Source organism: Mus pahari, chromosome 3, assembly GCF_900095145.1.
Source record: "Mus pahari chromosome 3, PAHARI_EIJ_v1.1, whole genome shotgun sequence".
Lineage (NCBI taxonomy): Eukaryota > Metazoa > Chordata > Mammalia > Rodentia > Muridae > Mus > Mus pahari.
The window spans coordinates 108,775,407-108,792,324 of NC_034592.1; the positions used below are offsets into that span (position 1 = coordinate 108,775,407).

The following is a 16,918-nucleotide window of genomic DNA, read 5'->3' on the forward strand; positions in this document are numbered from 1 at the left end:
TTTCATTTCCTGGATGAACCAACTGTATCTGTGACATGCCTCTGCATTTCTGAGAGGAACAGAGACCCAGACCAGAAATGACAACAGCCTATCCCAACCATCTCAAACAACTGACCACACCTAACCAATGTCTCTGTGAATCTCAACAGCAGCCAAGAAAGTCAGAATGATGCTCACCAGATAGAGAATCTGAGAACAAAGACCTTAACCAGATCTGTGCAAGCCGTTAACCACGTTGGCAATGATTCATTTTTACACGTATTCTCAATCTTTCCTAATGAGGAATCCATTTGTGATGGTTTGAATAAAAATGGCCCCCATAACCCCTAGGGAGTGGCACTATTTAGAGGTATGGCCTTGTTGGAGGTGTGTCACTGGGGATGGGCCTGTAGGTTTCAAATGCTCATCCCAGGCCCATTGTGTCTCCTTTCTCTCCCTGCTGTCTATGGATGTAGATGTAGAACTCTCAGCTCCTTCTCCTGCACCATGTCTGCCTGCATGCTGCCAGGCTCCATGACTAAACCTCTAAACTGTAAGCCAGACCCAATTACATTTTTTCTTTTATTTAATAAGAGTTGCCATGGTCATGGTGTCTCTTCACAACAATAGAAACCCTAAGACAATAATTTGTTTTTCAAGGAAAAACATAAATGAGAAAATAACCCAGCCCAAGCTCAAACGCACCTCGAGTCCACACGTTCAACCATGTCTAGATTGTTTACAAAAGGATAAAATTATTTGCATATTCTTGTAAGAGTCCTGGAAAAAAAAATCAAAATTTTAAAAGAAACACTTATTCTATTTTAAACTCATTTTTCTCCTGGAAGTTAATGAAGCACAGGAAGTACTCATATTTATATTTATATTTTCGATGTTTTAAAATAAACTTTGTCATTTGTTTACCTATACTAGAATTCTATCTGACCTCATTCCCACAGCTAGACATGCCAGGCACCGTACTAGGAACTGCACCATGTCATTAAATCTTCGGACAACACAGAAAGGTGTGTGCTATAGTCTTGTTTACAAGGTAATAAATGAGGCTTACAGAGGTCAAGCCACTTGTCTGAGGTTTTTTTCCCCAGTAGGTGGTGGAGCCAGGATCTGACCCAAGTGTGTCTATCCCCAGGTTCCCAAGCCTCCCTGAAAGCATGACCACTGGCGATTAGCGCTCATTGAAAGTGAGTCCTCTATCTTTTAAAACGTAGTCCCACAAGCAATACCACTCTGCCCCATTACCCACAACCAGGCTCCAACAGGAAACAGTGTGAGGTAATTATAGCATAACCCCCAGCCACCAGCTCTGGGGTTTTATGACTGAACTGCCAAATCACTTCTAGCCAGCTCTGTAGGAAATGCTCAGACACTTTCTCGGATTCCAGCTAAAACGTCAACTGTGTGGCCCTGGGGAGTTGAGAGCTCGCAGGGTGGTAATGGGATATAAAATTTGCAAACTTGAGGTCAGTGGCCTAAATTCTCGGGTGTGAAACAGCAGCTGGCCGTGGGAAATTAAACACTACTTGTGGACTTGAAGGGTGTGTGTCAGGGCTCCCCTTGCTGGGCACGTGTCCATATCATCTCCGACTTTCCCCATCAGCAAGAAGGATAGCTAAACGGCAGGTCTGCCCAGAATCGTTGAGAAGAGTACTATCAGTGACTTGAGACGTGCATTCATTCTGAGTGCTGAGGACTCAATCCAATTCAAACACAGCCAACGCTCAATAAACAGCTGTCATTAAAATTAAGCAGATATTCTCCAAACGTATGAGGGAGGCTGTATAAGACAATGCAAGAATGCAAAAAAAAAAAAAAAAGTTTTCATCTTGGCGTGTTTAATCTTATAGATACTAAGTACATAAATCAGTAACTGGATAACAGAGTATGCACATTATAGAACAAAAGCTTAACTGGCATCCGGAATTGTCCTAGCCCACACCAGAGCTCCTGATCCTGCACTTATGGAGAAGGGGTGGGGAAGCAGAGGTGCATCACTCCTTAGACTCACTCCCTAAGACAATTCCTGCTTTCCTTTAGCTAATCCCCAATACCTTTATTAAATTGGGCTCCTTTAAAAAAAAATCCTCATCCCCCCCCCCAAGACTAACTAATGGAGCCTTCCTTAAACAGACAGGTAAAAGTAAATATCTAAAACTATTGCATAGTAGACTCCTAAGGAAGGAAGGAAGGGAGGGAGGGAGGGAGGGAGGGAGGGATCCAGGAAGGAATAGATCACAGTTGGGCACAGTGGCACACACTTATAATTTCAGTACTTGGAAGGCAGAGGCAAGGGAATGGCTGACAAGTTCAAAGCCAGGCTGGTCTATATAGCAAGTTCTAGGCTAACCTAGTCTACATAGCAAGTTCAAGGCCAGCCTGGTCTACATAGTGAGATCCTGTTTCCAGAAAGAAAGAAAAGGAAAGAGAGAGTAGGAGAGGGGGAGGGAAAGAGAAGAAGGAAGGAACGTGGGGTCCTTAATATGTCAGGGGCTTGCTCGTGCCTAGAATATTACAAGACTTGAAGACACCAGTCAACTTTCCGGGACCTGAACACAGAGAGACATGATGTACAACCCAACTGTGCTACCCAACAACCACTGCTTCCAGTTAAACCAGATCTGCTCCTCTGTGGCCTCTACAGCTATGAAATAAAGAAGAAAATATGTACCATTAGCATATCTTAACGGTCCTTCTCTGGATCTTGGTTAGCATCTAAAACCTTCTAAAATGCATCTCTCTATAAACATGCATCACTAACTCCACTAAGAAAGCCTTTAACAGTGTTCCCAAAGGGGCAGTGACTCCAGTCAGCAATTAAGAGCACCTACTGCAGAGGTCCCAGTCTTTTTCCTAGCACCCATGTCGTGCGGCTCACAGGACCAGCTGCCCTCTTCTGAACTCGTTAGGCACCTGCACTCACATGTACGGAGCCAAGTCCATACACAGATGATTAAAAATAAAGTAAATCTTCTAAAGGCACTCACGAGACATAATCTTACTGGGGTCTTTATGGTCATACAGTCTTACAAATAGCTCTGAGAGGACAGCTAACTGTGGGCATTAGCTGTTACCCACAGGATGACTTATACAGTGCCACATTCACAGGTGCATAACAAGCCCTGTGGTAACCCGCCTTCCACCGCATTCCTTCGGGGCTCTTTCCTGTCTTGGATTGACTCTCCATTAGAAACCCTGAAGAAGCTGAAAGCCACAGGTGTGAGGATGTTGTCTGTGGAAACTCTGGACCTGTTCTGTCCAGCCCCACCCCATAACTGAAAGGAACTTCACTCCAGAACTTTCTCCTCAGCTTCACCTCCCTCAGCTTTTCCCTTCCTTCCTGTAACAAAACCTTAGTTGTAGCTCTGTTTTGGAAGATTCCAAGTCTCCCACGTAAACAGACTTCCTTATTCCTTAGGATGTATTTATTTTTCTTAATCATCAAACTCTAAAATTTCTATTTTTCCCATTTTGTTTGTAGCTGAAGTTATAAAGTTACTCGCAAAAGAAGAGAAAGCTGAGCCAATGAGCAAATGGTGATGTAAGAGAAGGAGAAGGCGGATCCAGGCTCAGTGGCAGTGATGCAGTCCCAGTTCCGGGCTGAGTTTTGCTGCCACCTTTGTCATTGCTGTCTTTGACCTCTGCCTAGAATCACAGGCATGTCACCACACACTCGGCCTGGAAAAGCCACTGTAGGAAGGTTCAAAGGCAGCCTGGACTGCATCGTGATTAGTCTGTTAAAAAAAGGAAAAGGTGAAAGAGGAAGAAGCAGAGGAACAAAGATGTCAATGAGGAAGAGGTGGAAGGAAAGAAAATCGTCCCTAGGCATAGGCTCGTCATTAATATAGAGATTGTCATGAAATTTAACCACAGACCGAGTATATCCACAGGGCTGACATAAATCCTGTCTCCCAACACCAGTGTCATAAATGGCGGTGCTATATTTGGAATTCGATGTGTATATTTGAATGTAAGTATGACGGATGGTCTAGGAATTCACAGCCCTTCGGAACACCGACCCAAATCACTTGTCTAGCAGGGCCGTTCTCCCACCCGGTCTGCTCTGTCTGGAATACATTTCTGGCTGGGAATGGTGGAGATGGGGGATTTTCCTTCCTCCCCTCTGCTCTGAGGGGCTTGAGTAAACACACTGAGTGATATCTTTAACTGAAAATACCACTTAAGTTGAGAAAGTTGCAAAGTCACAGGAAACTTAAAGCCAGATTTGCTATAGCGTAGAACTCACACAATCCAAGTCTGGCTGCGGTCCTGATCTGGTTTTCTTCAGTGGCACTGTGGTGACTCCCACTAGAACAAGCATAGTGAACAAGTCTGGTTCCTTGACAACATCAGCTCCACTGGCAACTACAAACCTACTGCTGGTTATGATCTGTAACCCCTGGTTCCAAAACCAAAACATACACAAAACCAAAATGGGAAGGATTGTCCAACAGATGGAGAAAAATGCAGCTAGGAAAGGAATCGAAGGTAGAATCCCACAGAAAGGCAAGGCCAAAATGCTGAATACTTAAGTTAATAAAACAGAGTGGGCTGGGTGTGGTAGTGTGCACCTTTAATCCCAGCACTAGAGGCAGAGGCAAGAGGATCTTTGAATTTGAGGCCAGCCTGGTCTATAGAGAAAGTTCCGGACAGCATTAAAGCCTGTCTTCAAAAACAAACAAAACAAAACAAAACAAAACAAAAAAAGAGGAGGAGGAAATAAAGTGGTTTCACATCAGAGTTTCCACTGAATTTCATAATTCTAAAGGAAGGCAAAAAGGGTGGGTGTTTATAGTGCTTATATGTAAATAAACTGTAATCTCATTTCCGAAGGCCATGTGTGCTTTCAATGGGGAGCTGCGCATGAGGCGAGGATACTGCTCTTAAACATGGGTCCAATAGAACTGTCCTGGCCTGTTATCCATGGGGCATTCTCATTCCTCAGCCACACAGCAAGATACACTACACATCACAGTCTCAACCTCTGATCACGCCAGAATTCAAGCCAAAAGTACTGGATTATCTCTTTCAAAGACCCATTGCTTCGCTCTGCACACTAGTCTAACTGTGCTCACAAGAGTCCCTCCTTACCCTGAAGAGACACACTGCTCCTCTAGTGCAAAGGCAGCATCTGTTGTCCAAGTCCTTGAATCTGGGCAAAGCCTGTGACTTCCATGGAATTTCTGGTCACATATTTTCAGGCTAGGTTTGAAGAGAATCTAGTGGCTTCCATGTGCGTGTTCCTGGGAGACCCAGAACCACTATGTAGAGAGTTTGGCTCTGTTTCTGAGGAGATCGTGCAGAAAGGCCACCAGTGGAAGACAGTCGGAGACCACAAGGAAGTGGGCTGAGGAACGTAGCCAACCCTTGGAGCACATGAGCCCAGTCAAGCTCGGCCAGCCTGCAGCCATTTGAGTCAGCCTACATTCAGGACACGGGGATCCAACATGTCACCAAGAAGCAGCTCCAACAGACACAGCCTGAGCAAGGAAGGCCTAGCAGTGTATTGCAGGCTCAGTTTTCCCATTGACAAAAGCATACTTAATGGCTCCATCTGACGGACCGCCCCAGGCCAGAGACTACACAAGAGAGCATTAAAATCTGAGAACCCCCTACCAGAGCCAAACGTCTTTATTTCTCTATTTAGATAGCACAGACATGGGAGCTTCCTGCTGTCCCTCACCCTGACCACCAAGCACTAAGAGGAGCCAACACAGGAGTCTCTGTCTACATTCCCGACCCACAGAACTATAAAAGCAAGTCATTCAGAGTAACTTCCTAATAGCAAAAGATAATCAAAACATGAGTGAGAGTCAGGGTCTTGTGGCTGTGGGAATCCCAGGGTGATCCTGTGTGCTCTTCTTTTAAGAAGAGAAATGAGCTATTGTGTCTTCACGTGTGAGAAGTTTAATTTATATGTGGTAGGAACATTCTAGGTTCTCTTCTCCTTTTTCTCTTCCCGCCAGCTGTTCAGTTAGACCTGGAGCAATCTGAGCCTCTTCTTCATCATCAACTCCCCTGCTTTTGCTCACTCTACTCTTGGTGAACCCCACGTTGTTCCGGAGACTCCCAGACTCTGGTCCTCCTACACCACCCCGCTGCTTCTGTACCATAGGGCTGACCCTGCTGCCATCTTGGAGCCTTCCTCATCCTAACTTTTCTCAGCAGTGAGGAGTGTGATGCTTCTGATCCCTCTCCTGCCCTTGACAGCACCACCTCTCTGTACAGGCTCACAAGGCAGCAAACTTCAGACCGCACTGAACGGCGCCAGTAGATCAGTGCAGTGCAAACCTGACCTGCTGTGCCCAGTGTCTGTCCCCCACGCCCAATCGCAAATATTTCACATCCTCTTCACCATATGTCTTCTTCCCTCATCCTTTCTCTTTATGCCCATTTTCTCTTTCCTCCAACCTCTGATTTATATAATTAACCTTGAACAGTCAGTCAATCAAAATTGGTCCATGTCTAAGCATCCACAACCATCTACTGACCCCTACCCACGCCCGATTCCTAAGAATTCTCAGAGAAAGAAAGCACTCGAGGCATGTACCTCTCTACCACCTCTTTACTGCACAGTCAGAGGCTCTGGAACTATCTCTGTAAAGGGACAGACAGCAAATATTTCCATTTTGCAGAAGTCCCATCTCCTGTTACAGCTGCATCATTCAGGGCTGCACAGAGCAGGCGGCCCTGCGGTAACATACGCACAAATGGGTCAACAAAACTTCGTTCTCAAACAGTCTGGCCCACAGTCTGCAGACACAGTGAACTTTTACTGTGATATCTTTTCTTATTAATCCCTTTCCGACAGTGCTTCTGTTGGCCTGTAGCAGAATACACCTTCAACTAGCGTTGAGTTGTTCCCTCCCCAGGAGCACATCCTAGGGAAAGAAGGTATCAAGAGGAATGAAGAAAGACATTTACCAGCTATAAAATTTAATTTAGCTGAGAAGCAACAAAATATTAAGTTAAAAGTTTTGTGAAGCCAGGTTTTCTAACTCTAGTTGATTTCCCTGGGGTAATGACTGGAACTCTACATTCTTTGGGGTTTTTTCCAAACTGTTAAATGTGCAAAGACATTTAATCTCCCTAGTAAGGAGTTACAATTGAGGAATTAATACTACTACAGTTGATTGTCATAGATGCATCAAAACTTGCTATTTTAACTATAATTGCTTCCATCTAATATTAAAAATTTGTCTGTGAGTTTGCAGATAAGCTATACAAAAAAAATGAAGCAAATAGTTAAATAATTCATCTTTGCCAGCTAAAATGTAAACTATACATCAGCATTCCTGGAAAGAGATATGTGTTGCTTAACTCTACTTGAGCGAGCTTTCTTACTTAGAATTGGAAAATAAGAGATTCTAGATGATAAAATTAATATGTAGTACTCTCAGCTCAGAGGCTAGCGAGCACAGAAAGGTATATCTGAGATGGTTACTACCACCTTAGTAAACACGTGAGCTCTAATATTAAAATACAATATATGCACCATCCAAGTCCTTGATGGCACTGACATTTTATGATTCTTTCTATTTTATTAATGTCTGTCTGAAGTCTCAAAACATTTTCATTCAACTAAGTAATAAGATTATCCATACTTAGGTTTTTGGAACTATTACTACAGAATACTAGAAATTTTAAGTGGAATTTTACCAGTAACTTAGTCCTGCATCTTATATCTTAGCCCACTGATGGAAGAAATCAAAACGACAAAAAAATTTTTTTTAAAAATTGAATAGTAAGACTTTGTTTCTGTTTGTCAGGATGAATAGATGGATCAAACGGCTCTGTCCTGGAAATACTGCATGGATTAGATGAAAATTATATATGTACTTATACAGAGAGCAGTTTCTGCACATAAATGCTGTTTAAGCATTGCTTCATACACTATTATTACACAGGGCCCTAAGTCACTTCTAAAGATACAATGATTTTAATTTATAATGCTGTGAAATGGGTACATGCCTAACAGAAACTATATTCGTGTGGTTTTGCTTTCCCCTGCCCTGCCCTGCCCTCACCTCCAAGATGACCAATACACTCTCTCAAAGTCCTTGGCAGAATTTAACTTCATCAAATCAAGGAGAACTATGCTGCAGCAGTTGTTTAGCCTAATAGCAGACTCTGTTTTTGGCTGTTCTTCTGTTAATGGTTTTTTGGTCTTCTGTAAACTATGAAGCCCCTCCAAGCTGTGTGTTGTTACACATTTCTGGAATTCCACTGAACTAAGTAAACACTGGGTTTCAATAAAGGCTTTCAGAATTGGTGGTCCTTTAAAACTCACTTAATGATATTAGTGGTTTTATTAGTGCTGTTATGATTTATGATTGATGATATTATGATTTGACTCTTGCCTTTGATGATTTTACAAACTAATAGGAAAGAAAACCGAGTCCAGGGTCTAGGGAGAGACCTTCACAGCAAAATGTGGGCTTCAGTTCAATCCCTAACATCAACTCAACAAGCCAGACAGGTAGTGCAAACCTGGAACTGCAGCCCTGAGAGGCAGAGACAGACAGTTCCTGGATGCTCGCTGGCCAGTCAGCATAGTTTCATCAGAGAACAACCCCAGGGAGAAGCCCAGCTTCAGTAAACAAGGTAGATGGCTCCTGAGAAATGATGCCTTGAGCTGACCTCTGACCTCCATCCACATGTCCATATACGTGCTGGTTCACCCACCCCTGTTACATGCAAACACACACGTACACCTGCACACCCAAGAATACGCACATTCATATATGTGACCACAAAAGGGATAATCACATTTTAATAGTCATGAAACAATAAATGTTCACAGACTTTTTGTATTGTGTTTGATATACTATTGATTTCAGCTTTCTTAAAGAGTTTTATTAAAATAAGCCCATTTGCTGGGCAGTGCCCAGAATCAAAGGAGTTGTTAAAATAGTTTACTTGTCTTCCAAAAGAGCATTCACAGTGAAAACCAAAGCCAAAGCTTCCAGAGTGTCCGAGTAAGCTATTTGGTTTTGAATGAATATTTTAATTGTTTGGCATTTTGTTGGAGTAGTTATGGGTTATTAGTATAATGCTATGATTTTTAACAAAGGAAACTTTCAATATTAATTAAAATTCCAGTAAAGCTTGAAGGTATAACGGGCAGTGGTGGCACAGACTTTAAATCCCAGCACTTGGGAGGCAGAGGCAGGTGGATTTCTGAGTTCGAGGCCAGCCTGGTCTACAGAGTGAGTTCCAGGACAGCCAGGGCTACACAGAGAAACCCTATCTCGAANAAAAAAAAAAAAAGGAAAAAAAAAAGCTTGAAGGTTTGTCTAGACTTGCGTTGCCTTCCACTCTCAAATCTTGATGCTGTATGTTAATGTGTGTTTTTATTCATTTATACCAATAGCTTACTCGTTTCTTTAAACCCTCTCTATGCCCTAAAGGCATAGATGAAAAAGTCAAATATTTTGTCTTTTTTACTTAAAAATTGGAATTACATAAACCTTCTGCTTAAAAAATCTGTTTTTTAACTTGTGTTCCAATATATTAGCTTCCTCTGCTCATAAATGTGACGACAAAGAAAGTATCTTAACGCTGTCTTTATGAGTTAAACAGGCTTTCAAAGTCTCATTATTCCCATGAAACTTCATTAGGAATTCACTTCTGTAATTAATCTCTGGAGTTTGCCATCACATAATCTTCCTTGACTATAAGCTGTTCCATATGTGTTTTTATAGTAATAAAAACTCTGGTCAATGTAAACAAATAAACAAAGACCAAAAAGAATCATGAGAAGGGTGACAAACTTTGTAAAACACATGGGAGTCCTGTCACTGTCAACCTGCCAGTCTGTCAGCCTGTCACCCTGTCAGCCTGTGACAGCCTGTGTCAACCTGTCAGCCTATCAACCTGTCAGCCTGTCAACCTGTCAGTGTGTGTCAACCTGTCAGTGTGTGTCAACCTGTCAGTGTGTGTCAACCGGTCAGTGTGTGTCAATCTGTCAGTGTGTGTCAACCTGTCAGTGTGTGTCAATCTGTCAGTCTGTCAACCTGTCAGTGTGTCAACCTGTCAGTGTGTGTCAACCTGTCGGCCTGTCTACCTGTCGGCCTGTCAAGAACCAGCAACAAGGACACAGACTCATTCCCTATTACTGGAGACTTGGGGAAAGGAGTTTCAGGCCAAGGAATGTCTCCCTTTGGCATGAAACTGTAATATTTCCTTATTTGGGCGCTAAAGCAATAAGGCCATCATAAAGAAAGGGCACGTAACTCTTCTCTCCAACTAGGGCTGGCTTGCTGCTTTTCTTGCTATTGTTGTCCTTGGTGGTACTGGGTGTGTACTACTGAGCCATCTTCCACATTTTACCTAATCACAGTGTCAAAATTTAGCTGAGAAAAAAATCTTACAAACTGAAATGTCCACAGTTATGACTGTGTTATTTCTCATCAAGTGTTTTTACACACAGCCAAGCAAAAGAAAACTACTATATGCATTTACTATTTGAAAATTATTTTTACGCTTGCAAACTTTGGGCCAGTGAGATAGCTCTGTGGGTAAAGGTGCCTACTGCAAATGTGACAACTTTAGTTCAATACCCAGAACCTAATGATGGAGTGAGAGATTCAATGTCTGCAAGTTGCCCTCTGCACACACGCGCGCGTGCGCGCACACACACACACACACACACACACACACACATACTGTGTTGCCCAAACACATACAACAAATAAGTAATATAAAAATAAATAAAGATTAAAAATTTCACTGGAAAATTGAGGAAACATGGTGTACTGGCTGGTTTTGTGTGTCAACTTGACACAGGCTGCAGTTATCACAGAGAAAGGAGCTTCAGTTGGGGAAGTGACTCCATGAGATCCAGCTGTGGGGCATTTTCTCAATTAGTCATCAAGTGGGAAGGGTCCCTTTTGAGTGGTGCCACCCTGGGCTGGTAGTCTTGGGTCCTATAAGAGAGCAAGCTGAGCAAGCCAGGGGAAGCAAGCCAGTAAAGAACATCCCTCCATAGCCTCTGCATCAACTCCTGCTTTCTGACCTGCTTGAGTTCCAGTCCTGACTTCCTTTAGTGATGAACAGCCATGTGGAAGTGTAAGCCGAATAAACTCTTTCCTCCCCAATTTGCTTCTTGGTCATGATGTTTGTGCAGGAACAGAAACCCTGACTAGGGTTTTTGCTGCACAAATAGAGATCACCGTATTTTTTAATTAAATAAAGAAAAGAAGAGAGAGAGAGAGAGAGAGAGAGAGAGAGAGAGAGAGAGAGAGAGAGAGAGAGAGATTTCCCCTAAAAGCAGTAATTGGCAATTTATTCCAAGAAAACACAGAAAAGTTGGGGTGGGGATTGAGGATGCTTAAATTTCCACAGTGGAATAACTTCTGCTGCCCAGCAAGAAGAAAAAAATGAAGAAAACACCTGCAGTGGGAATCCGGAGAGGAGACAGACTTGGGTGGCATGCCTAGTAGGGGGCAGGTTCTCCAGTCTGCAGAGCAAGAGACACCTGATAGGAAAAGAACACAGGACTTGGGGCTGGCACCATCATGTCAGAGGAAAAGCAGAGGGTGTTAGGTGTGGGCAAGCAGACAGCCCACGCCAGACATCAGTGTGTGAATTATTAGCGAGGTGTCAAAAGTCATCACCTCTGTTTCACATAAACCTTTGGGGCCACTTCAGAAACCCAGCAAGTCCATCCACACAATGAACAGGGGTCAGAGTAGTCAGAGGCAGCTTTGAACTACACGCCATGTTAGTAAAGGCAAATAGAAACCTTAGAACTGGACAAACGCCATGCATAGCTTGCTCTTCTTACGGTTTACACAGCAGACCATGGCTGAAAGACTCTCCGTGTGAGACTGTAATAGCAGTGAGTAAAGAGAGATTCCAGAATCAGCATCTGAATGGGTGTGTTCGGAATCTGGGAAACTCTGATCCAGCAGTTCTACTTGGATTACTTTGTGCCACATATAAGCTTATGCATATACAGGCAATTACACAGAAAGATGTTGTTAATAGTGAAAGATTTACTATAATCTCAAGAACCATTATTTGGGACCTGTGCCACCATATCATGGGAATCTACAAACGAAAAGAACATAAGTTAACAGTTGGATACACTGAAGATATATAAAAAGTGAAGGCACATATTATATACAGCACATCCATGTAGTAAAACATATGTACATATATATGTAGCATGTATATAGATAATATATGTGCTGCATATGTGGATATGTATATATGCTTATAATTTTGTTAGAAAATATATGTAATGTATATAAAAAAGCAGAAGATAAGTACTTTTAATTGTGTATCATTTTGACCACAGCCATACATAGAAATAGAGGCAGAAAGCCTTATAAATAGCATAAGAGCTAGGAATTCTCATAATGGCTGTTCTACTAATACTATGTGTTAAAAAAGATTTATAAAAATTGCAATGGGGGCTGGTGAGATGGCTCAGTGGGTAAGAGCACTGACTCCTCTTCTGAAGGTCCTGAGTTCAAATCCCAGCAACCACATGGTGGCTCACAACCATCCATAATGAGATCTGATGCCCTCTTCATGTGTGTCTGAAGACAGCAACAGTGTACTTATTTATAATAAATAAAACCTTTAAAACAACTGCATGGGCTGGGGTCTGTCGGATCAGGCACTAGGAGAAGTACAGAGAATAACTCTATATTCATAAGCACATGTGAAACCCAATGGTGTGGTAAAGTGCAGCTCTGTCAGCAGAGAAGGGAGATGCTCTCTGAGAGACGCGCAAGTCGGTGACAGAAACACACTAAGATCCGGCAAAACTCGGGCCTTAAGACTTGCCACCCAGAGTGAAAGTCTTAAGTCCTCTCTCTCCCTCTCTCCCTCTCTCCCTCTCTCCCTTTTTCTTGCTCTCTCTCTCCCTCCATATATATATATATATATATATATATATATATATATATATATGCATTTATATTGGCATATATATGAGCAGTGCCATCACAATGGATACTAAGATGATCTTGTGCAGCAGAAATATATTTTTTAAAGAAAAATGCTGAACCAAACAAAGCCCCCTTGAGAACATATTAAAATCAGCTTTTCCACCCATTTACTGACCTCTCATCAAGCCAGGAAAATGCACCCCTAGAATGACAAGAAACTTCAGTATGTGCATTCCCTTGAATCAATGAGCAGGCTCTTCCAAAGGACAGAACCTTGGCCGTTTATTTCCATCCTACTGCTTCTAATAGAGGCTCCAACTTAATCGCAGAGATTGTCCCTTTTAAACGCTTAAAAACTCTTAAAGGAATTATTTCCATCTCCTTCAGCTCCGGAAACTGCCAAGCCTTAGACAGCCAACCTAACTGATTTAAATCACCCCGGCTACAACACTAGGGCATGGGAAGCTGATAGTACAGGGTTTTCCAAGAAGATACCGCGTGAACACCCGCTTAGGGCCAACCACAGCCGCATGCAGAGCTCACAGCAGCCCGGAGACTAGTGTTCAAAAACCTCTGTCCTGCAAACTTCCAGGGTAGGTGTCTGAAAGGGAGTGTACAGTTCTGGTTTTCATGAGTATGACTTAGAGAAGGACCATCTCCTGATCACGCATCTCATCTCAGTCTCTGTATTCTTCACTTTCCACGGTGCCTCTCAAATAGCTGATGCCCACACGAGAAAAACACTTCTCCCTGCACACTACCAGAATTGGTAAGCAGCAGAAGCAGTGGGCTTCTCCCTTTCTCTGGGTTTCAGCTCCTCCCCTTCTTCCACAAGGAACCGTTCTCCCCAAATCTGCTTCAACAATGGCCCAGGATTCCCTCCAGCCAGGACCTCTCCTCTGGGCCAAGAACAAGACGAGTTATCTGAACAAGAGTTGATGACCGCGAAACTTTGTCACCTCCAGGCTGGCCCGCAGGGGTCTCACCCAGGGTCCTCTACCGGCCAGAACCTGCCCTGTCAGTTGCTGTGGATCTTAAAGTCCCAAGAAGGGCGAGGGGAGGCAGCTAGGAGCTTCCCTTACCCTTTCAGCGCATCGTGTCCTCCGCCGCCTCTTCTCTTGGCCCGATTGGCTCTGGTCTCCTTCAGGCTCCCAGCCTCCAGATTGGCGTCCGCCCCATGGCTCGTGTAGGACTCGAGGAGCAGGGCGAACGCCAGCGCGACCTCCAGCAGCCCTCCTCGCCGCATGGTGCCGCCGGCCGCCACTCGCTCCGCCGCCGCCGCCGCCGCCGCCGCGCCTTCCAGCGGCCCGCGTCTCCGGGGTCCCGCTGTCTCGCTGTCCCGCAGTCCAGATGCAGGGAGGTCCCGGCCTGGGTCCTACCGCTTTCTTCTCCCAGGACTGCTCCCACTTCGGGTAGTCCCTGCCTGTCCTGCAACACAGACAAGTCCCCAAGGCGGGGAGAGACACTCAGGACTCCGGGATGCTGAAAGCTCGCAGTCCCGGTGCCGAGCCCAGACCGCGCGCCGCCTGCGCGTGGCGCAGTTACTCGGAGGAACGAGGACCACTCGATCCCAGCTGGCTGCAGAGCCAGAGCCCGGCGACTGGCATCCGCGGACCCTGTGGCCTCGAGGCGCCAAGTACCGTGTCCCCAGGGAGCCCAGGCGTCCCGCGAGAGGGCTGCCTACACTGTCTTAATGGCACTGATTGCGCGCGGTGACGGCTGACGTCCCAGCTCCCCAAACAGGGTCCTCTCCGCCCACATACCGGGTCGCGGCCAACCCCGCCAGTCCCCTGCATCCGACGTGGAGCAGGGCACTGCAGTCCCGGATCTTGCAGCTGTCAGGCAGAGCGGGCCAGCTGTAGATGCTCGAGACATCCCCTCACCCTGCCCGGCCTCCTGCCCTGGAAGCCGCGCAAACGGCCCTCCAGTCACCCGCTTGCCGCCCGACCCTGGCGGGACCCCGTGAGACCCACTGGACTAGCGGTTCGGACTCTCAGGCGGCGGTTGCTGCTCTGCTCCGCAGCTGTCCCAGCTGTGGCCGCCTGTGTCACCCACAGTCTCTGCCCCAACTCTGCGGCCCCCTCCTTTCCCACCTCTTCAAGTATCGTCCGCGCAGCGGTTTCTCGCGAGAGAAATACTTTTTTAAAAAAAAAGAAAGAAAAAGAAAATGACACCCTCCCCACCTCCCCCCATCACCACCCCACCCCCGGCCCCATCTATCCTCCCTTTCCACTCCCCTCTGCCAGCCACCGCCCGGGCCCGGGCCTCCCTCATTCGCAGGATCAGTGTGCCCTGGGAGGAGGCGGAGGTGATCCAGTCCTGCCTGGCCTGGGATATTCTGTCCCGGGGTGGGGAAGAGAGGGAATGGGAGGAGGTGGAGTAGCGGTTTAGACCGATCTGCCTGCGGCTGAGAGGTCTAGACCCGAGATTTCCGCGATCAGAAGCACGGAGAGCGGGGGCCACCTGCGCGGAGAACGCATGCTGGACACCTTGGCCACCGAGGCCCAGGAGGCCCTGGCTGGAAAGGGACCCTGTGGCAGTGGCCCTCGCTTCTCAGCCCAGTCTTCTGCTGTCTGGCTGAGAGGAGAAATTGTAGGCTCCGAGGCTCAGGCATGGCTTGTGACGAGGCCACCACCACTGAACCAGCCAACAGGTTAGAGGCGAAAGGGGCATGCCAGTGTCAGGAGCCCCTCAAGGGTCAGGGCAAGCTACTCACCTAGGTTAAATCAAGAGGCTGCAAAAGTCTCCGTCTGTGATTTGGGTTTCAGACAATCCTCCCGCCCAACTCTCAGTTAAGAATGGGGTTTCCTGAAATAGCCCTATTTTCACATGTGCACACACTATACAGAGAGCACATACACACACATGCACGGGATGGGGGGGGGGTGTAGAATACACAAGTACCCAAAAGTCTTCAGCACTACAGCTTAGCTGAAATCCACATCAGGCTCTACTGCAGGAACCAGGGTCTCCCAGTCCCCAACTGTCACGTTCAGCACAGTTACCCTAAGAAAGGACGCATTTTCTTGCTTTCAACATCTTGTGCCCGGGTATGAGATTATAGAGATGGAGGCACGTTATCAACTCGACCTTCTTTTCGAAATGGACCACACCTCATGATAATGGACTCACTGCACTGTTTCGATACCTGAATAGGAAGACTTAAACACTGATTGAAATTCATAATTATTTAAATATACTATCTGGTTTAATTTGGGTCTCACTTTCAAAAAAAAAATCCTCTTAACAGATCCATGAACTGGAGATTCCGTCCTACATCTTCAGGTGAGTAAAGAGGCATTCATTCGAGGGCCAGGAGATGGCTTCGAGCAAATAAAGCACCAAGCTTGGTATCTGAGTTCTAGCACCAGGATCTACGTGGCAGGAGGAAGAAAAGAGTCCTGAACATGTCCTCTGATCAGTCTACTCAGCATTTGCATGCGCACAAGTGAGCACAAGTACCCCAAATGTCAAATAAAGAACTATTGAACACTCGTGCCACCTGGCGCACAGCTGAATCAGAATCACCTGCAAGTAAGCCAGGAGTTTCCATCCCTTTGCACAGCAGGTGATAGACAGGGAAGGCAAGCTTGAAACAAATAATAGCTCAAATGTTACATGCCAACAAACACGGGCACTGCTTAGATGATGTATGTGACCATGTCTAGACCTAGGCTAGGGTCAATAGGGGAGGCTTCCCTGAGAAAGTATCATTGAACCCTTTTAAGGCATCACAACGACTTGGAGAGAGCAAAGGTTCTTAACTATAGATACACAGTAGAAACTAGGAACTTAAAAAGAATTAGACAAGGACCCAGTTTTTTAAAAGTCTGTGGTGGACATTGGCATGGGTATTTTTCAAAGTTTCCCAAATTCAAAGAGGTGGTATGGATATTACTAAGGGTGGGAAAGGGGTCCAAACAGAGGATCCATAGTCCCATGGTCAGCAGAAGTAAGGCTTCTGGGGGTTAGAGAGGACTTTGGCCTGACCTCTGTATCAGGCTATTCTGAACCCACTATGC

The 16,918-nt window shown here is 45.4% G+C and overlaps 1 protein-coding gene across 1 annotated transcript in view; it reads right to left on the reverse strand.

Annotated features, from left to right (window-relative positions):
- Positions 1-14,976, reverse strand: part of Fbn1 (fibrillin 1) — a 216,561-nt gene extending 201,585 nt beyond the window's left edge. Inside the window, exons 1-2 of the mRNA XM_021193426.2 lie at positions 14,870-14,976; positions 13,979-14,324 (exon numbers count right to left, since the gene is read on the reverse strand). Coding sequence (XP_021049085.1) covers positions 13,979-14,142 — 164 coding nt within the window. The 5' untranslated portion in view covers positions 14,143-14,324; positions 14,870-14,976. The remainder of the gene's footprint in view (positions 1-13,978; positions 14,325-14,869) is intronic.
- Between the last annotated feature and the right edge of the window lie 1,942 nt (positions 14,977-16,918).